This window comes from Genypterus blacodes, unplaced genomic scaffold (genome assembly GCF_046128005.1).
Source record: "Genypterus blacodes isolate CSIRO-AG114 ecotype Tasmania unplaced genomic scaffold, CSIRO-AGI_Gbla_v1 ptg000030l_1, whole genome shotgun sequence".
In the NCBI taxonomy this organism is placed as follows: domain Eukaryota; kingdom Metazoa; phylum Chordata; class Actinopteri; order Ophidiiformes; family Ophidiidae; genus Genypterus; species Genypterus blacodes.
This window is the reverse complement of record NW_027466843.1, coordinates 1,672,114-1,693,647: the sequence shown is the minus strand read 5'-3', so window position 1 is coordinate 1,693,647 and position 21,534 is coordinate 1,672,114. Positions and strand designations below refer to the sequence as shown.

Here is a 21,534-nt window from a genome sequence, read left to right as displayed (position 1 = left end):
AGTTGTTGGTAACATGCTTGACCCGGAAGTGAAACATTTGATTCGAATGTTGTTGTGTATGGCTTCTTCTGAGCAAACGTAAGAATTTAATATTACCTTCAAACAACATTAATCTACAAAGGCGCTTTTATATTGGGGAGAGCATGAAGTAAAGTAACATGTAGTTTAAATATTGTGATGAAATAGGATAATCAAAACGGTACAGTGCTGTATTTCCGCTGTTCTAACGTTAGCTCGAGCTAAAGCTGGTTAGCTCTGTATGATCACAGATTTTGCAGCAAAATTATAAGCATCTGATAAAACTGAATGAACCTAAAATCTCTCCATGTGTATTGGGGTTTTTAAGCTGAAGTTCTCATTCGTTGACCTGCTTTTATTTTATATCTACGTGTGAAAATGCATAAGTGAGGCAACTCTTTTAATCAGTGCAAGTTTCATAATCCTGCATTGTGTTTTGGTCAGACCGGCCTTTGGCTCCCTCTTCAACAGACAAGATGGAGCGACGTCACGGGATTATGAAAGCTTTCCCAAAAGTCAAAAGAGCCAAAGTGCTACAGGGAAAGGATGCACCTCCACTGAAGAAGAAACCTGACGAGGCCGGTGTCACAGGTTGGTATTTTGTATGTGTGTGTGTCGAAAATGGTACAGGTAAAGGAAGAAACGCCCAAAAACTCAAACAAGGGGGGGGGGAATGCCCCCCTGTTTATCTGAATGATGTAATAATCTGTCATGAATGAACTCGTAAAAGTATGTTCAGTATGTGTGAACAAGAGTTGAATGAGAACGATGAATTGACCTATACTATTAAATCGCCCCATAAAAATAGATTATATCCTATGTCTGTGTGTGTCTGTGTGAATGATTCAAAATGGAAGATAGGGTTGCATACATGCATACAAATGTTTCATGAAAATTAGGAATAACAAATGATGATCACAACCTGTATTCTTTTCCTAGGGGGTATCTTTAACAGTGTCACAGTCTACATTCTACCGGCCGGGATCGGAAATGCCAGATGCCAGATTTTCAAGACACAAATTCGGCAGAACGGAGGACAGACAGAGAGTTGGCTGAGTCCTGGTGTCACTCATGTGGTTGTAGATGACAACATGGACAGTGACAGAGCTCTGCGCCTCCTGAAAGTGGATTGCATGCCCTCTGGAGTCCAACTGGTGAAGTGCACATGGTTAAGCATGTGTATCAGTGAGAAGCAACTCGTGGACGAAACCAACTACAGCCTTCTTCACCCCAAAAGGTTAATAAGAAATACAATGTTGTTAATTATAGCCTGATCTCACATATATAGCACATTTCTGTATTAGAGTATTGAAGGTGGTTTTAACCGTATCAATACTTTTGGCATTCTATCCATGAAGGGAATCACAAACACAATGTGAAGCTGTCACCGAAGATTTGCCAGCTCTCAACTCTGCGAAAGAGATCAGTAAAGAGCCAGTGTCTCAACAAACCAAGCAAGAGGACACCACAGTGTTAATCAAGAGCCAGGTAGTGTATAGAAAAACAAATTTTACAGACAGTAACACACAACAATACCAATTCTGTCAATATAGATTTATATACAATTACGTTGTAGTTATTATCACTTTTCTTCTCTATACAGACGGTTTCAGACTCCAAAGATGAAGTGAGAGAAGAAGATGGAGTTTCACAGAGTGACCTGGAAGCTCTGATGACTGGTCAGCACCCCAAAGAGGAGACACCTGGCCCCAGTGTGGACCCTGGCCTGGACTCTGCTCCTCCGAGGGTGATCCCAGGGAAGTGGGTTTGTGCCCAATCCTCTCAGTCCAAAAGCAACAACTTCAACAAGCACATAACAGACAAGCTAGAAGTTTTGGCTAAGGCCTACACACACCAGGGGGACAAGTGGAGGGCGCTGAGCTACTCCAAGGCTGTCAACGCACTCAAGAGCTACCACAAGCCCATTTCATCGTATCAGGTAAGTTAAGGGACAGGTTTATAATGCTACCACAGGCATCAGTAACATGCACAAGGACAATGAATTTTAAGTTTAAACACACTGCGGTTTGAACTGGAATGTGTTTCAGGAAGCTTGTCTGATCCCCGGAATTGGAAAACGCATGGCTGATAAAATTGACGAGATCATGGAGAGCGGTCATTTACGGAAGATCGATCACATCGGTGAGGCTGTGCCAGTACTGGAACTGTTCTCCAACATCTGGGGCGCTGGAGCCAAGACTGCAACGCTGTGGTACCAACAGGTGTGAGAGAGAGAGAGAGACACACACACACACACACACACACACACACACACACACACACACACACACACACATGCACACGCACACGCACACGCACACACATACACACAAACGCAATTGCATTACGTCAAAATTCAGGTTTTTTGATAATTTCAAAGAAAGTTCGGATGATAGTAAAACAATCTTGGAAAAACTTGTGTCAATGTCCAATAATCCTGAACCTATGATGTAATGATGGAAATAAGTATTGTACAAAAAAGGAGCTCCATCAGGAAGTGTGCGATCTTCATCAGAGGTTCTATTTATGGCTTTAACGTACGTTTATAGATCAAAACTGAGTGCAAGAACAGTCTATTAGTTAATGGCTATGTGTTAACTCAAAGCTCTGTAATAATGAGGAAAGAATGAAAGAGGATGCATATGTGTAATATCCTAGACGTGTTCTCTAAAGGTTTTCTTTGGAATTTCATTTTGTCTTTTTAGGGCTTTCGCACTTTAGATGACATCCGCGCAAAAGCCAAACTGAGCAACGCACAGAAAATAGGACTGAAACACTACGACGACTTTCTCGACCGAATGCCCAGAGAAGAAGCGGGGGACATCGAGAAAGTGGTAATGCATTCTCTTTTTGGTCTCTTGTCTATCGTCAAGAATGTGCTTTTGCTTCTTTGGCATCTTCTTTTACACCGATTGTACCTCCGTGTGCAATATCTCAGAAACACATCCGCCCTCTAATCCTAAGAACTCCAGAAGCAAGAGGCTTGAGGTCGGAAAATCAGTTTGTGTCAGCTCTCTTTGAATGCTTGGTAATGGCAAATGCAGATTGTATTCTTGCAAAGTCAAGCATCCCAGCGGGGGGAGGGCGGGAGGAAGAAACACTTTCTTGCAACTTACCACAATAACATACCTTAGCCAGATACCTGTTGACTCCAGAGTGTCGTGTACAGCGCTAGTTGTTGTCAGATAGGATTACTCGGATTTACTTTTTCCCCTCCAAAGCTGCCAGATAGAAAGTGCACACGAGATGGATGAGTAAAGCATGTGTTCTCCCTCCGGTTTCTCATAATCATGTGTGATGCTTTACTGAGACCAGCCCCTGTATTTGGGCCCGGAGCAGGTAAAATCGCACACACACGCTCAAATCAGGAGAGCGTAGAAAGGCAACAGTGCCATAGAGTTCTAGATGAATGTCTCAAGCTCTGATTTGTCAAATAAATCTTGTGTTTACTCTTATTTTGTGTGTGTGCAGGTAAGGGATGCTGCTCTGACCATTGACCCAGGCCTATTAGCTGTAGCATGTGGCTCCTATCGTCGGGAAAAAGCAACATGTGGAGACGTGGATGTACTCATAACACACCCAGACGGCGAGTCCCACAAGGGCATTTTCAGCAAGCTGCTCCACAGCCTTCATCAGAGCGGTACGTCCTATCACACGCAAGGTGGTATCAATGCATTTCTGTATTTTAAGAAACCGAATCATCTGAAGGCTAAAATTCTCTTTACAGGGTTTTTGACCGAAGACCTGGTGAGCCACGAGGAGAACGGAGAGCAGAAGAAATACATGGGTGTCTGTCACTTGCCAGGAGCCGGCCGCCGCCATCGCAGACTGGACATCATTGTGGTGCCGTACGCCGAGTTCGCTTGCGCTCTTATGTATTTCACCGGGTCGGCGCACTTCAACCGCTCGCTGAGAGCCCTGGCAAAGACCAAACGGATGAGTTTATCAGAGCACTCGCTGAACAAAGACGTCCTGCGGCAGGGCAGCTTGAAGGTGTACGGCGGCATTCCTACTCCTACAAAGACAGAGAGGGATGTTTTTACTCAGTTAGGCGTTCCATACAGGGAGCCCCGTGAAAGAGACTGGTGATGATGTCGTCACTTTCACAGCCCCCCTCCCTGTATGTTTTACATTAAAGCAATCACGAATGATGTCAATGGAAACTGCTATTTCGCTTGCATATCAAACTTAAAGAATGTTTCACTACTAGTCGGATCATGTAAGAAGCCTATTTCACTTGAATCATCATTTTATCTTGCTGAGGAAAAATGTTTTTATGTAGGAGAAAGGTGCTTGATATATTTTAAGAAAATGGGAATTGCTAATAAAACAGAAAAAGGTGTTGGTGATATTCCTTGCCTTCTTTGTAAATCTACTTCTGGTCAGGTTCATATAATGTTAACAGTGTAGTTTATTGACGTAAATAGTTATAATCCCATCTCTTCTACTCAGTCATCACACAAATAAGGTGATAAGTCATTTAAATGCGGCCATGAGTAAAGATAAGGCCGTGATGGTGACCGAACATGTGAGTGCATTGTGTTCTCAGAGAACTCTGGCCAGGAGTGAAATCGCTCCTAAAGATAACAGGGTTTGACGCGAGAGACGCACCGATCGCTGATTGGACAACCGCGTCCCAGCTGTCCTGCGCGGTCCAATCAGGACTCAGTCCGCAAAACCAGTAGGTACACAACACCCATCACGTTGCGCACATGGATCGGGTTGAGGTGACCACGCCACACCCAGCAGACCGAAGCAGCAGGCTCCCCCGCGCGCGTCGAGGAACAGCTTGTGTAACAGCTGCATCGGCCAGTGGCACCGATAGCGACCGGGTTGCGCCAGTGGCAGCGCCGTTGCCCTGACATGTCCACTTACGCGCAAAAGGGGGTGCAAGCAGCGGCCTTTCAGCGTTACGGGGGCCGACAAACGCTGTAGGATACCGGACACAAGTTTTGGGCAACAAGCGGCGTTTGCGTGCGTATGTTTTCGCCGTAAGTGAAGCCATTACTCGGGAGGAACAAGGAGCCGCGCGCTCGGCTCTGAAAATGGGGTTGTTCTTGCACGCCGTCGGCTCTGTCACCCCCACAGAGTCCGTAGAGGACAGGGTAAGTTTGGGGGAAAGGCTGGATATTCTCTGTGCCTGCCGGCTAGTTCTCCTGCTAAACCACCACACTGGCCGGCTCGTGTTCTGCTGCCGCCTCGTCGAGCTGGAACCCCGGCCGCGAATGCTGAGTAGCTTGTTATGCTAGCTCTGACAACCGGGCTCCCTTCGCTTGTACGGTGCTGTAAATGAAGATGCGTGCTAAGTTCTGCTGCTAGCTGAAGCTAAATCCCTGTAGCAGAGGCCCGGCCCGCTCACGGCTTTGTTTATGTGACATTTACGTCGCTTAGGAGTGAACACAAGCTGTCAGACAGGTACAACTAACGGATCACAGGTAGACTTTTTTGGGATGGTATTGTCATATCGAAAGTGACAAACTAATATCCATCTGACATTTTGGTATTAATAGAACCAATGGGGTCAAGTGTTTTTCCTTCATCCTTTAATCGTTATTGATCTGTTCACAGCTGCATAATCATAGAGCTGTATCATCTACTGTCATATTCAGAGATCAGGGTACAATTTCACTCTATTATCTATTTGCATCCATGGGCTATATATAGTCATAAAGAATTACTTTTTAAGTTCACCCAGCTACAGTTGTTATGACTTATTAACCCGTGGGATCCTTAAGATGATTTGTTGTTTGATATATTTTTAATATTGGTAAAGTTATTGTACTCTTATGACATCACAGTGTTAGATGTACTGGTTATGTATGATTTCTGTAGTTCTAATTATAGATGTTTTGTTACTATACACTCAATGGACACTTTTTGGGATAAGAAGGAAGAGAGAGAGAAACCTCCTGGAAAAGCAGGTGACCATGGGATGCTGGGCTGATGGTGCTCAATGTTAGAAGCACATGCAGCAAAAATTAAATGACTGAATCACCCAGAGTGCACGACATGGTCACAACCACAGAGCTGCAAACTCACGGGAACAAAGAGAATGATTAATCACTGCGTGTGGAAGTGCAGCACTCGTGGCTTTATGTAGGATCAAACAATTCTGACTCAGCTTTGAATGCAACAAAGGCCCTCGCTCTTTGTGGCGTTTCACAGGAAAGACTCGAATGAATCCCAAAGATCCTCTGAACAGTTTTCACTCGCACTCGTCTGTGACATCCCCAGTGCTCTTTTAGAAAACAAGACGGATCAGACGCAGGGTTCACAGGCTGGCGTGTGGCCGCTGCAGTGAGCCAACTATCAGTGTTCTTGCTGGTACAGTTCGCCCATATCAGCCAGACATAGTTGGTGTTTGCCTGTATCATGTTTTTCCTAGATTAAGTGTCGGAAAATACCTTTAACAGGCCACAACATCAAGCTGAAATTGAAAGAAATCTGCTAGTTCATTATGAGGAGGACAGGAGTCCATCTACTTGTCTGTCTGAGTTCATAGATGAAGCTAGTTCATCTTGTCTCTTAGTAGTTACTACCCTACTAATGGAGGTAGTGTTTACGTCCCATTGGTCCAGGCTACATCAACTACGCGCCTTAAAAACACCCAGATTGATTCCTTATATATGTTGCTTAGGAGGGAAATCAACATCTACTTTAGACATTAGTGTGTGTATGCCCTCTTTAGATTTAAGTTAAAGACCTTTTAAGGGCATAAAGATGAGTTACTGTAACCCTACAGTCATGGGAAGAGCAGAATGCTGACTGGGTGAAGGGCCAGTGAAGGAAAGCAAACACTGGTCTCCTAACATCATGGGGTCACTTAAAGCTGCCCTGTGGCCCTTTTTGGGGGTTGCGTTTATCTCCAGCTATTTCCGTGTTTTCATGTTTGCACCTCTGTAATGATACACAGCACTGGTCTGTGGTTTTAAACATAGACGAGGAACGCAGCATGCTTAGCACATCAACATGCTGAAAGATAACATTGCACAAATGCAGAAAAGCAGGGTGAAATATGTAAAAGTTACATAATGTCAGTCATGCCAGGCCCTGTAGAGCTCTGACAGGCACAGTGAATCCATTATCATGCCTGCAAATCAGTGTGTTTCAAACACAACAGTAACACCATAATTGCTCGTAATTACATTATAATCGGTAATAAGTCACATAGTCAATTTCCTCAAGCTGATTAAGAAGCGAGTTGTGTGAAATCTTGTTCATTTCACCCATTTACACCTTTCCCTCCACATTTTTTTGCTGTAATCGTGGTACAGATAAGATCAGGGTACAGTGTGTGTGTAAAAGAACTGCGTGTGAAGTTATGCATCACAAGATGTTCTGTATGAAGGCTGCATCATAACAGCTGGTGTTGCTCTAAATCTTGTATCTGAAAGTGACGCTGCAGCACCTGGCACACGTACTGTAAGTTCTAACGTGGGGATCTAAATGAATCAACTCGCGATTTTGACATAACTAACTGTCTGCCTGGGCTGGAACGCGTCTTTTGGTGGAATGCGCAGTATTAAAATGGTCGCTACAGATGAGTCAGCAGTGTTTTTGTTCCGCGTAACCTTGATTCCTGTGAAGGAGCACATTTCATGTCTGTGACAGGACGGCGTAATGAATTAGGGGTCAGTGAGGTCTTTCTGTAGATCGGCTAACCTGCCAAGTCCCGCTGACCCCTGCTGAGCCGTTCAGCTATGATCGTGCACTCAGAAATAAACATTGCGGCCGTTTATCTGGAAGGACCAGTATTGGATAGTCACCTGGGGGTTCTGGACCGCTCTCCCTGTCCGATCATGTCAGCAGCTTCTCATTATTCAGGGGGGGTGATTGTTTTCAGATGCGGCGCTGTAACCAAATCTGCCTCTAATCTGGCAGCGCAGCATGACAGAGGTGGATTGTCTCGGTGTTGCCCTGTTCGACGGGGAGACAGAGGAATCTAGTCTGTCCCCCCGTTCGGTGCTGGGTCGCCGTCTGCGTCTTCTGGGACAGGTGAAGAAGAGTGAAGAAACGTACAGGTTGTTAGATCCGAGGCGTCCCGTCTCCACGAGTGCCGTTTGCCCTCAAGTCATGTCAATATGCAATGAAGACCTCCACAAACAAGATGGTAATCGGTGATGAACTTCTAAAAGGGTCTAGGCCGCCGAGTGGACAGTGGAGATTGCTTGCAGAGTCGGCGAAAACAGCTCTGGAGAGCAGAGTGTTATGTGTTTCTTAACGCTGTTGACTCCGTCTGTGATGAGCCAGAAAAGGGCTGAGTTGTTGAAATCAATTTGACTCGCGAAGGCTTGTTTCATCTGTCCGCTTTTGTGGTTGTGGATACTTTTTGTTTTTAATGTCAGCAGTTCGGTTTCTTGCTGATGCGGTGTGTCTGTGTGTGTCTGTGTGTGTGAGGGGTCATCATGCCTGCGTTTCCCTCGTTCTCTCCCCGCCTCACACACATCCCCGCCGTTTCTGCATGCCCTGTTATCACACAGAGCTGCAGCTAAGAGCTCACTCCACACCACTGCTTGGAAATTTCCGTAGGGCAATCCTCGTCCACCGCTGGGGCCAGAGCTGGAGTGGCGAGAGAGAGCGAGAGGGAGAGAGAGAGAGTGGGATGGTCAGAAAGAGAGAGGGAGGCAGGGAGAGAAAGTAAGAGTAGATTAGAGAGTTGTTAGACGGTTTTCTTCAGTGAGATGAAGAGCTACGGGGTGGAAGGACTCGTCAGGGAGTTTTGGACCCTTTGGTCATCATGCCTCTGAATCTGGGACCTGCACTGGTAATCGAAAGAGAGAAAGCTACGCTAACGTAGACCTGTCACCATGTAATCAGTCAAGATAATCTGGAAGAAAACATCTGCGGGGTAAATCCAGCACATCCAAACTGTCCCGTCGTGTGTCAGAGGTTTGGGTGTGATGGATATGAAGTAAGATTAACCTTTGAGCAGGCAAAACTGATATTTACTCTATTAACAGTGCGGAGTGATGCCTTGTTGATTCTGCATGAAAGTGGAGACATGTTGTGCTGAACACCTTCTGACATGTTCCAAGTGCCAGTGTGAGCCAAGACAAAGCTGAAATCTGTTCTGTGTGAAAAACTCTTTGAGTGCGTGTGCAACTTGGCATTGTTTGTTTTCGGGGGGGGGGGGGGGGGGGGGATTTCAAATGCAAGTAGAAGAGATAACCCGACAACTTGCATGGTCTGCATACTGATGTGTGTTTTGTAAGCATCGCCGCCGTTGGGAGGATTAAGCAGACGGCTCTGTGGATCGGATTGTACGTCCTTTATTTGGTCTCTCCATTCACACCCGCCGTTGTCCTTATTCTAATTTGAACAGCACCGAAATGCACCTTTGCAATGTGATCCGAATGTGGAGTTGAGTTGTTCCTTTTTTAACCCGACAACGTCTCTTTGCTCTTGATCTCCCAGAGCCTCCTGCACTGTGAAGGCGTTAACAATCAGAGCTACTTCTGTGAGTCCGGACACTGCTGCGGAGAGTCCCAGTGCTGCAGCTACTATTACGAACTCTGGTGTAAGTGTTGTTCTCATGTGTTTTCTCTGTTACTCTCATCGTGTCAGAATGATCCATTATGGTGTTTTTAAAAGACTCTCTCCCCCCTCTGAGGCACTCAAATGTTATCGCCTCCATCGACCAAATATGGGGCTTGTTAACCCATATTAGGAAAGCAGACAAATTGCTGTAAAGTCATGTTATTATTCTGCATTCCAGGTCAGGCCAGGTTTTTTTTAGTTGTTTTTAGTTTATGTATGCGGATAAAAACTGTTCTTTGAATTCAGTTGACAGATCACAGCTGAAACAAAGCAAGGAACGCTCTGACATTTAAGTGAATTCATCCATAGAATGCAAACATGGCCGGCAGGTAACATTAACTAGGTGTGTGCGTCTCCATTTTTTATTTCATATCTGCGCACTCTCTCCCCAGCATCAGTCACACTCTGACTTAAGCTGGCCTCTGCTGAGCACCGTTGATTTACAGCACGTATGAAAGGGGAACTATCAATGAGGCGCGTAAGACATGAAGTTGAGAGTGAAACACAGGTGGCCAGAGTCAGAAACACAGCCTCCTCCCTCAGCCCGAACTCCTCCGTGTTCTCTGCATTTCTTTGTGCTGATGTAGCCGCGGTCCCGCTAACACAAACTGGGTCACAGAGTTGCCTCTTTCTTTTTTTTGGTTTTGTTATTAGTTTTTCGAAGGCTCACAAAGTTTTGTTCCCTGTCCGCTGTTTAGACTGGAGGTGAGATAGCACATTTCCACAAATAATTCCTCTGTGGATAAGTATGACAGCATCCCGTATGGAGTCAGCACAGCACATTCCCGACTAACCATAATACTGCGCGTGCCAAAGGACAACAAACATCACCCACATCTACCATAAGCTTTAAATACGAGAAACCAGAGAGGCGAGACTTGATACAGCTGCGGCTTCAGAGACGGAATCTCTGAAGCACCTTGATGCTCTGCGCATCAAGGTGCTGTAAGAAGGATTCTGTAGAAGGATTCTGTAGAAGGATTCTGTAGAAGGATTCTGTAGAAGGATTCTGTAGAAGGATTCTGTAGAAAGATTCTGTAGAAGGATTCTGTAGAAAGATTCTGTAGAAGGATTCTGTAGAAGGATTCTATAGAAGGATTCTGTAGAAAGATTCTGTAGAAGGATTCTGTAGAAGGATTCTGTAGAAGGATTCTGTAGAAAGATTCTGTAGAAAGATTCTGTAGAAGGATTCTGTAGAAGGATTCTGTAGAAAGATTCTGTAGAAGGATTCTGTAGAAGGATTCTGTAGAAGGATTCTGTAGAAGGATTCTGTAGTTGGAAAGGCATAACACAGTATGTTTTTGTCATCACAAGACTTTATATTACATCACCGCAAGCTATTACTGAAAATATTATGGATATTGTAGAGCATAATAAAGTGAAGTGCAGACTACTGTGTAAGTGAGATCTATAATTAGGATTTTCACTTAGTAATCACATCAATCATCATTTGTTCTGTTTTATCCTGTTTGTTTCAGGGTTCTGGCTGGTGTGGGCCATCATCTTTATTTTGAGCTGCTGCTGTGTGTGTCACCATCGCCGCACCAAACACCGACTGCAGCAGCAACAACGCCAGCATGAGATCAACCTCATCGCGTACCGTGAGGCGCACAACTACCCCTCTGTGCCCTTCTACTTCAGTAAGCCTACGCCATGACCGCGTCACACCCTTAATGTCACCGTGACACCTGTCCACTGTTGTGTGCCTTTGATGAGCTTTGGAGGGAGGTTTGCATGTTCGTTTGAAAGCCCCACGTCATCATCATTCAAATGAAAGAAGAACATGATAATAGTGATGATAATTGTGACCTCTGACCCTTTATTCTTTACCCAACCAAAGAAATGAACCTTTCAACGCATTTCAAACCCTAAGCAGTTGCAGTGTGTCTTGAGCAGAAAACTTTGCGGCCTCTTAGAAAACAATCTCAAAATCAAATAACAATGCAAAGCGGTTGAAAGTGACTCAGATGTGCTGAGTGACGCCCCTGCTTTGGACTGAGCAGCAGAACGTTCCCTGTTTAGTGTTTACATGCCCCAGTTTTCAGGAAACGGACAGCATTGCCTCTTTGGTGACTTGCCAGCGTTGCGACACCATCTCTCATAGTGCTGCTCCAGCCCGCGGCAAACGACTGACCTAGAAATGAGCTTGTTGTAATATCTAACCGCTGCCTCATGTTCCCTATTGGTTGCTTGTGAAATGTGCGGATTGTGGCGGTGTCGTGTTGTAGACGCATACACAGTAATCTCTGCTGGTTTTCTCTCTCTCTCCTCTTTCCATTCCAGGGTTTCTGCCAAACTACCTCCTGCCTGATTATGAAGAGGTGGTGAACAGGCCACCGACGCCCCCTCCTCCTTACAGTGCCTTACATACTGACCCGTCCTCGGTGGCCTCCAGTCCACTGGCCCCTGAGCAGCAGGAGGGGCACTGTCCCACCATCCAGCCCACTCCAGTGCCCCCTGCCTCTGAGAGTCTGTGCTCCAGACCCAGTTTGGAGGAGCCGGACAATAAGCCTGCGCAGACAGCACAAGATTCCACCATGATACTTATGTCTGATATACTCCAGGATGGACCCGCTATGGACGGGCTCAGCAGTCAGGAGAAAGGGTGCGAAGAGGAAGAGGACTCCTGCAAGGACCCCCTGCTGAAGGACCTCGGGCTGTCAGACGGATGCACTGAGGAAAAAGATCGACTCCCCAAGGGAAGGAGGAGGCGGTTCACAGGTGACTCTGGGATTGAAGTGTGTGTGTGTGGCACGCGTGCGAGCACTGTTTGTAGCGGAGCAGGAGGGACGGGCCAGGAAGGCAAGGAGCTGAGAGAGCTACAGAGTCTGCTGGACGGCGAGGAAGATGAGGGGGACGACGACGACACCGGTGACTTCTGTGACAGCTGCAGTCATCCCGCCTCGTTCAGCGCGGAGGATGAGCAGGCGCTGGGGGGGGCGGAGAGGCGGGCCACACACGGGTCACCAGGTGCCCCGCAACCAGCTCAGCAGACAGGCAGCGTGTCGCTCCACCCTCCAGTGTGCCTCCTCCTCCACACCATCAGCGAGCACGAGGGACCACACCACAGCACCAGCACTGAGCCCCAGGGCTGAAACCCCACCTGGGGCAAGGAGAGAGAGAGAGAGAGAGAGAGAGCGAGCGCGCGCTTGAGAAAGATCTGAAGGTTGAGTCGAGAACCTTGTGCTTGTGTTTTTTCAGGATCTGTTTCATGGCTAAATGTTCTCTCAGAGGCAACTTTTGTGAATGTGTGCATCATAGCTACAGTACGTGTGGATGATGGGAGGAGGGAGTCCAGTCTCAACTAATGATGATGTTGAGGAAGCCCCTCCCAATTCTGGATCAGTGGCCTTAACCTACTGTATGCGTTCGGGGTTATATTTCGGCATTTCAAACTCCTTAGACAGCCGTCGAAAGATGGGACGTCACTTCTCGCACTGCACACACTCGGCGGAGTGTCAGACTTGCCAGAGGTGAAGCTGTGGCGAGGACAGAATGTTCACTGCCTAGGATGCCCTGTATGCAGCAGCACTCAGTCGGGCAGCTCTCTTCTCTGTAGGCAGGAAACCACAGAGTGAAATAATGCTACAGGAACATTTTGTATAAGCACAACGTGGACTGAACCAGAGTGTGTGTTTATGCAAACTGATACTGTGCGGGGACACCAGAATAAGAGTGTGTGACACGTCCCATTACACTCGTGCTTCTCAAGTGTTGTGTAGTGATTGAAAGCCGCTCTGCCTTGTGTCCATTTTTGTGTAACTAGCGATCGAGGCCTAAAAGTGCATTAACAGATCTGTGTGAGAAATTCATGTTTTGCACAAAATGTATTTATGTTTTAAAAAAAATCAGCTTTAAGAAAAATCTAAATAGAAATTTGCTTTGTTCCAGAGATGGAGGAGTTTGGTCTTAGTTCTCAGAACATGGTTTGCCTTTAGGGTTATTTTTCTTCTTCTCTTTTGATACATGTGACAGCACATCTGTGAGTCAGATAGATTTGAGTTGCTGTGTATATTCTGTTCTCTTTAATGAATGAATGAATGATTGTAATGTATGCGCCCATGCAAAAATGCATTTCAACAACGACGGGCATCAGTGGAACTGAATACAGGTAAAGAGAAGAGACCAAGAAAAAAGATCTCATGGTTCAGATGATCTGAGCCCCAAAGTAATGGGGGAACCTCATTGCCTTCACCAGCTGTTTAGTATTAAAACCACTTCTCCAAGCAGTAGCAGTAGTGCTCTTTGTACAGGACCTTCATAGTAGCACACTTGACCTTCATTCAGAGCAGCTTCCTGGTGGTTCTCCTGTATCTATATACTGATTACATTATTGTCCACTGTTAACATAAAGCTTTGTTAACATTTTAACTAAGGATGACACCACCAGTCTTCTGCATTAATGCGGATCAGTCATAAGAGCTAAACTCTCCTCTTAAAGGATGTTTTTATATACATGTCTTACATGTCGATCAGCTTTTGTGGCCTACAATGTGTAGTGGACGTGTTTGATAGAATTTTCACAAGCAAAGATTTGTTTGGGGAAGTATTTTTTTAGAGTGCAGATTTTTGGTGGAAAAATCAAAGATTTAATTCAATGAAAAGTAAAATGACAGAGAGAGTTAACAATTAGTGTTTAAGCATATAGTGATCTTGATTGTGTTGCAATTGTCCAGAGTTTGTGGACAAATTGTTTTAAGATGACTGGTATGTTATTCAAGAGGGCAAGTTATTTTAAAAATGCAACTAACAGTGCAACCTCAGGAGAGTAAACATACCTCACAGGGAATAGAGGGTTGAGAAAAGATTGAATTAAGTTAAGATTTAAATAAACCAAAATAACTGAAGGAGATTACAGAGAAAAACTAAATCAAACAACTCAAATGAAGTCTTAATTTGTAGGTGGGGTACAAAGTGCAGATTGTGTACTTTTTTAACATAGACAAACCATTTTTTAGGACAAAGTACAAGTTAACAAGCTGTATGTAGAATACTGAACTGCAAGTAGAAACCACATTGAGACTGCAGGACTGAAAGCGTTGACATAATGAAAGTGAAACAGTTGTGTTAATGCATCTGCATCTTAACAGAGCTTTGCCGTCTGGCAGACAGGGTGAATGTTGGAACATCTATCCACTGCAGGAAGGAAGCTATAGTCATATTGTTATTAATATTACAAGTATTAGAGGACTTGGTAATCAAGTTTAATTGGTAATGACTGAACCAATGGAACATGCAATGACTGAGCGGTGAGTTACTGCACCTTTGGGTCATTGCAAAAACTTATAATGCTTCGATTGTTTGGCTGAAATGAACTGGATCTAGACTGACAAAGATGCTACATGTGTCATTGCGTCATGCCAATGTCATATTAGAAGCATATTTTGTAACCTGCACACATTACAATGTATAGAAAGCACATATATTTCAGCCAAGGGCAAATATTAATCATGCCGACCCACGATATAAAAATAGAAACTTCCATGCACAATTTGAAGCTTAACTAGAAACATTTATGTTGAGTTTTGCCATCAAAGCCTGCCCACACTCTCAAGTGCTTTATAGATTTCTGAGGTAGAAAATAATAGGGTGATACAAAGATGAACTATTTTTTCATATCAGCTAAATCCTTTAAAATCATCCGGACTGTAGAAACATTGAAACCACTTTATATTTTCAAATTGTGTACATTATTCTGTGACGTGTTTGTGAAACAAATAGCTTTGAATTGTATTAACATATCAAACGTGGAATCATTAGCCTTTGAATATCAGTTCAAAGGCGGTTTAATCATTGTGGTTATTTGAAATGTTAAAAGACTGAAGTTCAGTGTTTGAAGGGTACATGAATGATGCATTTGACATACAGGCAACTTGATCAGGGGCATCCTGCCAAAGACACTTTTATTTCTTCACCAAGGTGTGTACAGTGGGTTTGCACACATATGAATGTTCACATAATAAGCCATTTATAACAGCAGCCAAGGTGAATGTATGTCCAATAAACATACACTTTTAAAACCAACCTGACTGGTGTTGCTTTATTAAGTACACAGGTCACATCCACAATACTGTTTACAGGGGATTTGAGTCTTTCTGCTCGTTTTTAAGGTGGATACGTTTTATACACTTTAATTTGGAGATAAATAAATACAAGTTAAGAAATGCATGTGAGATTTCAGTGTCATACAGAGAAATTGGGCAATATAGTAAAGTGAGCATGTAGAACTTATTTCAATACAATTTATATAGAATATATACGTATTCCAGGTCAAAACTGCCTTCGGGCCCTGGCACAGAGTTCATATATGGTTTAGTTATTCGTGTGTTTCTGTAAAGCCGCTCGAAATTTGCTCGATTCCAGTGTGAAAAGGTTAAATAAGAAAATACAGACAAGTTTATAGCAACGGTTGCAGGGGAGAGCTGTGCTGTCCGGCAGTGAGAGACAGGGGGCGCTACGCAGCCGGAAGTAAAAGTACAGTCTCGTACGTTTATGATTTCTACAACGTTACTTTTGTTACCCACCCGAGTTTCGAACACCGCAACCTTTGAACGTTTGTGAAATGCGTTCACTTCCGCTTACTACAACTACTTCCGTATTGGCCGTCGACCACAGAAGTGCCTGCCCTGTTGTCGAATCTCGGGTGGGAAATAACATAACGCGGGTTTTCAGGTACTGTAACTGTTTGTACAGAGTTTGGACGCCAGCGATACCAGCAGCAATGAGTGAAAACAAGGGTGAGCCGACATAGACTTATATAATCATTTTCATTGTAAGTCACCAGAGTCGATAATTTTGAACCGTCAACTATTGTCGCTAGCGTCTAAGAGCTAACATTTGCTACTTAGGTGTGTATTTATTAAATACAAACATGACGCTATATAAGAAGCTGTAGCACACGTTAATGGCTGTGAACTGTCATTAAATGTAATAATGACTTCTGTGCGCATTTACAGATGCCTTCATGGACAGTGACGTTCATGTGGACGTCAAGGTAAATTTGCGTGTGTCACTGACGACTATTTTGTGAATAACTGATCTGATTCGTCGACTTTTTTATGAAAATTATACATTTATTTACATGCACAAACCACTGTTTAAAAAGTAACAAGTGTTAGGGAGACGATTCTTGATTTATGCACAAGCAGTGGTTTTTAACCTAGCGGGTCAGGACCCTTTGCTACTATAATTTATGTGTGTTCTCCTAATAATCTCTAATCTCATCGCTGTGTGTCGTATTTGTGACAGTCTGGTGTATGATGAGGTGATATTATTGCCCAATGTTTCTGTGCGCATGCAGGATTACTATGGCAAGGTGCTAAAGAAAACCTCAGACCTGAAGACCAATGCCTGTGTGGCTCCAGCACAGCCAATCCCTGGCTTCATACGCCAGGCTCTGAAGAAAGTACACCCAGAAGTCACAGCCAGGTGACTGTCTGATTAATGTTTCACCTGTAAAACATGCACTGAAACACGTGTAACCAAGTCATTACTGTGCATATATGCATACTTTACACACTACACACACTTCCTATAGTGTTGTGTTGAAGCTCCACACCCTGCAACATTTTGTTTTTGGGTCTTGTTTGCTTCTGGTCCTGCCTGACCTTTGCCCCGAGTTGCCCTGTGGGAGAAGTGGGTAAAATATCTATGAATCTATGAATTATTCTTTCAGATCTTTTTTCATGTTGCATTTCTAAATGGCCAAGGTGCACAATTTTTCAATGTGTAATTTTCTATTGCATGGCCATGCCTTGTTGTAAGTTCATTTATGAGTAATGACATATCATAAAGGCTGATTTTGTGCGACTCAGTGCCTGGCATGGCTGTATGATTAGCCACATTAATTTGACTTTATTTTGTTTTATTGGTCACTTTACGTGGAAGGTTTATGTTTCTTTGTATTTTTTACGTTTTTTCATGGTTTAAGGTTTGGTTTTGCTGTTTTTTTTATGTGGGTGTTATGTAATATGCTTGAATTAGTTTATCTCCTTTTTTTTTTTTTTTTTACTGTGTTCCCCTTTGGGAGAGGTATTGGTGGTCACTTAACTTGGATGGTTTATGTTTCTTAATTTGTTTTTTTTTGCCAAAAATAAACAGAGCTGCATCTCCTATAAATGCCAGAGCCCTACTAAAGCCTTCCAGACAACACGTTTGTAATGCACTTCTTCCCCCTCAGGTACTATGGCTGTGGTCTGGTGGTGCCAGAGTGCTTGGAGGGATGCAGGATACTCGACCTGGGCAGTGGAAGTGGGAGGGACTGCTACATGCTGAGTCAGCTGGTGTCTGAGGGAGGCCATGTCACTGGCATTGACATGACTGAGGACCAGGTGCTGTACATCAGAGGGCTGATCAATAAGTCCCTCTCATTACGTAATGGACTCAATGAAAAACCAAGAGTGTATGGTTTTGTTACCAAGATTGTGACTCATAGGTAATAACAATCAGTCATTGTCAAAGATGAAATTATTTTATTTTATTTATGTATTTGTCAGTAAACAAAGCTGAACAAGCCGCTGCACCAGATTGAAGCCACAAAGTTAATTATTAATTATAAGTCAGTAGAGAGGCTTCACTCAATTCTTTGTTCTATTCCAGCTCGATGTGGCCAGGATGTATTTGGACTATCACATGCAAGAGTTTGGCTACAAGAAGCCCAACGTCAGCTTTGTTCAGGGCTACATTGAGGCCTTAACAGAGGCGGGGCTTGAACAGGACTCATTTGATACCATCATGTAAGATGATCAGAACAGACTTAGATGCATCTATCTATCGACCTATCGATCTATCTATGAATGGATTTTTTTTTTTCCATTCACTTAGTTCCAACTGTGTGGTAAATCTCTCACCAGACAAGAAGCAAGTACTGAAGGAAGCGTACAAAGTGCTCAAGGTACACTATGATGTCTTACCATTATCCATTATTTCTGATCAAAATGACGATTATGAAATGCTTTGACAAAAGGGTAGACTAAGCTGTGTGTGGTTTACTCACACTGTCCCGCTGGTGATGATTAGGATGGTGGTGAGCTGTACTTCAGTGATGTCTACAGCAATGGAAGAATATCAGAGGAAATCAAAAAACACAAAGTCCTGTGGGGTATGTCAGATTGATATTTAACCATAATAATCATGATAAAAGGCCAGTAAAGCCTGCCAGAGTACACAATAACAGTAACAATAACAGTATATGAGCTAATCAGAATGCTGTTGATCTTGGCAGGTGAGTGTCTGGGCGGAGCGCTCTGGTGGGAGGATCTGCTGCGATTGGCTGAGGAAGTCGGCTTCAGCCTCCCACGTTTGGTCACGGCCAATATCATCACTGTCCAGAACACCGAACTTCAGGACATTCTGGGTTTAATATTCTTTCATTCTTCTCTCCTGGAAAAGATCTTAAGTTTACTGTGTGTTTGCTAAAACTTCAAACACCCAATCCTTGAACTCATCTAAAGTTTTGACCTGAAATGTGTTGTATGTGTTTGACTTACTAAACACGCCACCTGTCTTCAGTCCTGTGGTTCATTGTTTTGTAAATGTATCACTGAGGTATTACAGAGAATAATTCATATAGTATTGCAGGTTGATTGTGAATTATTTATTAATTCTGTCTTGCCTGTTTTTGTGATGTAGGAGACCTCAAGTTCGTGTCTGCCACATACCGAATGTTCAAGGTTCCTAAACGCAACACAGAGTCCTGTCAGATCATATACAATGGGAACATTACAGGAGCAGAGGACAGCTTCCAGTTTGACTCTCAGTACACTTTTAAGGTCTTCAACACTGGCTGCTCAAGCTGTCAAATGTCTTTTTCAAATGCACTTGAAGTAAACGATGTTGGTGTATTATCCAGATCAATGAAGTGGTGGAGGTGGATGGAGAGATGGCCAACATCCTGACCCATTCCAGATTTGCTGACGAGTTCACTTTCCAGCCAACAAGTGGTTCCTCTAAGCCCTGTGGAGTCAAACCTAAGGTCAGTGCACAACAATCCTCACAACTTCAATTTCCCAGATGTTAAAATGTCTCCCTTACTTTTCTTTAAGCACTAGATGTCAGTATGTCAAACACAGTATGTGCAGTATAGCGTCATCTTCAGTTAAATGCTGTGAGGAGTGAAGGAGACACAAAGATCCCAAATGTCCATATTGTGCATGTAGCCACACATGCTTGCGTCCACTCTGCGTGAGTCCACTATGATGAATACTGCATGTTCACACACACACACACACACACACTCAAACATACATGCACACACATTCACATTCACAAGGTCAAGCAGCTGTCTTGAAGTCATAACCAGACTGTGGACTCATGCTGGGGAACCTTGAACAGGAAGGAATGTTCTTTCAGCTAATGCAATGCCATCTTATCAGTGCTCATGGTCATTCTATGTACACAGACACACGTTCACAAACACACTACATCTTCAACCTGAACCCTGATCCTTTAATCATTAACAATTATTTTAATTCTGCTGTTTAGGGATTTCCATTTAAATTTATTATTGCGCAGAAGTAAATCACAGTTATTAGGGATTTTTCCAAATCTCTCACGCTTTAACTGTTGGACTTTGAGGTGAAATCAAGTTTCTAATCTAATCAACTTCATCTACACAGCTAACTGGTGAAAACAGCTATAAAAAGCCTTTGGTCCTTCGTGTACAAGCTACTGTGAAATACTGATAATGAAGAACCAAAGTCTGATAAAAGAGGCATACACCATGGGAAGACATAAGTTCAAAGGCTTAAGGCAAATCTGTTATATGATAAAATGTTACACACGACGGTCAGCACTGAAAAAGAAGAAAGAGAGCACATCTGGGATTCTTAGAAATATTAATTCCATTTAAAATCTCTTTACTGCATCTGTGATTGGTTTAGGGTGTAATAGTCATCATTAAATCATTTTGTGAATCTGGGTTTGGGTCGTGGGCCCAAAATAATATCAATGTTTGATTGTTCATACAGGCACTCATTGTGGATCCCTTTGAGCTGGTCCTAAAGATGGGAGCAAAAAGTCCAGCTCCGGCCACTGGGGGGTGCTGCAGCACACAGTCTGCCTCCTGCTGCAAATGATAATTGAGATGAGAGCAGAGATATTAAGTACCATGCTGTGTAGGCAAAATAATAGCCATTCAAATGTGAGTTCATAATGAGTAAATATGAAGGCTTCTGTATGGTTATGCATAGATAAATATGTCATATTGTTTGTTGCGTATACTTCCTAGTAAATCAGATTCAATTGAGAAACAGGAAGAAAAAAAAATCACTGTATGTGGTAGAAATAAAATGACAACTTTATAATAATGCAAGTTCCAAATTCCGTTGTATTGTGCAGTTTCCAAATGTCTAAATAATCCCCAACAATATATGAAACTGTAAAGTGGTTGAATAGTTATATTACTCCATCATTCACCATCTTGGGCAAAATTGTATTTCTATTGTAATACCATGACTTCTGTATAGTATGAGCATATTTTAGAAATACTTATTTGAAGTGTGAATTGATCTGACAGGTAAATACATTTTGCCAATGAATTACAAATTTTTTATGGATAACTTCAATTGCATCAAATACTTTTAGCAATTTAATAAACCTACAGAACTAAGCAGCAATGATGAGACACTAACTGTGGTGCTTTATGCTACAATAGTACAATTTCAACTAAATTTGACAAAACTAGCTATATTTATTTCATTGCACTAAGCACAATATAATTATATGCTTAGGGCTCATATTACTGTGTCCGACCCCGTGTACGTATCAGATTCAAATCAGTTATTATGATGTACTCTGATATTCTCCTGTAGTATTACAATATCTTTGAAAAGTCACGAGTAGAGTCCTGTCTGCCTCTTAACATGAGGTACCATTGTTTTGGAATTTGATTCGCCAAGGAGGCTGCGATCGCCCCGCCCATTCACCAGCAGCCGCCCCTGATTGGCCGCCGCCGTCGCCTGTCTCGGGGACATCAGTGAA

At 43.4% G+C, this 21,534-nt stretch overlaps 3 protein-coding genes across 5 annotated transcripts; all 3 read left to right on the top strand.

Annotated features, from left to right (window-relative positions):
* The first annotated feature begins 18 nt into the window (after positions 1 to 18).
* Positions 19 to 4,360, top strand: poll (polymerase (DNA directed), lambda). Its single transcript, XM_076145509.1, has 9 exons — positions 19 to 78; positions 463 to 609; positions 958 to 1,255; positions 1,377 to 1,506; positions 1,622 to 1,957; positions 2,067 to 2,240; positions 2,724 to 2,852; positions 3,490 to 3,658; positions 3,746 to 4,360. Exons 2-9 carry the CDS (start codon positions 495 to 497, stop codon positions 4,105 to 4,107), a joined length of 1,713 nt encoding a protein of 570 aa, XP_076001624.1. The 5' UTR covers positions 19 to 78; positions 463 to 494; the 3' UTR covers positions 4,108 to 4,360.
* Positions 4,361 to 4,718: 358 nt separating this feature from the next.
* Positions 4,719 to 15,579, top strand: wbp1lb (WW domain binding protein 1-like b). The gene is made up of 4 exons (XM_076145305.1): positions 4,719 to 5,123; positions 9,433 to 9,535; positions 11,034 to 11,195; positions 11,839 to 15,579. The coding sequence occupies exons 1-4, from the start codon at positions 5,064 to 5,066 to the stop codon at positions 12,648 to 12,650; spliced, it is 1,137 nt and encodes a 378-aa protein (XP_076001420.1). The 5' UTR covers positions 4,719 to 5,063; the 3' UTR covers positions 12,651 to 15,579.
* A 545-nt stretch (positions 15,580 to 16,124) lies between these two features.
* On the top strand, positions 16,125 to 21,119 carry as3mt (arsenite methyltransferase). Of its 3 annotated transcripts, XR_012961414.1 has the most exons (12): positions 16,125 to 16,292; positions 16,512 to 16,549; positions 16,856 to 16,983; positions 17,735 to 17,885; positions 18,154 to 18,290; positions 18,379 to 18,448; positions 18,574 to 18,655; positions 18,779 to 18,910; positions 19,186 to 19,325; positions 19,406 to 19,528; positions 20,523 to 20,710; positions 20,868 to 21,119. XR_012961414.1 is itself a non-coding variant. In XM_076145303.1 (11 exons), the coding sequence occupies exons 1-11, from the start codon at positions 16,277 to 16,279 to the stop codon at positions 20,628 to 20,630; spliced, it is 1,125 nt and encodes a 374-aa protein (XP_076001418.1). In that variant the 5' UTR covers positions 16,125 to 16,276; the 3' UTR covers positions 20,631 to 21,119. The 3 variants fall into 3 exon arrangements, 2 of the variants coding, with proteins under 2 accessions (XP_076001418.1, XP_076001419.1); XM_076145303.1 differs by having other exon boundaries at positions 20,523 to 21,119; XM_076145304.1 differs by lacking the exon at positions 16,125 to 16,292 and adding an exon at positions 16,332 to 16,403 and having other exon boundaries at positions 20,523 to 21,119.
* The last annotated feature ends 415 nt before the right edge of the window (positions 21,120 to 21,534 follow it).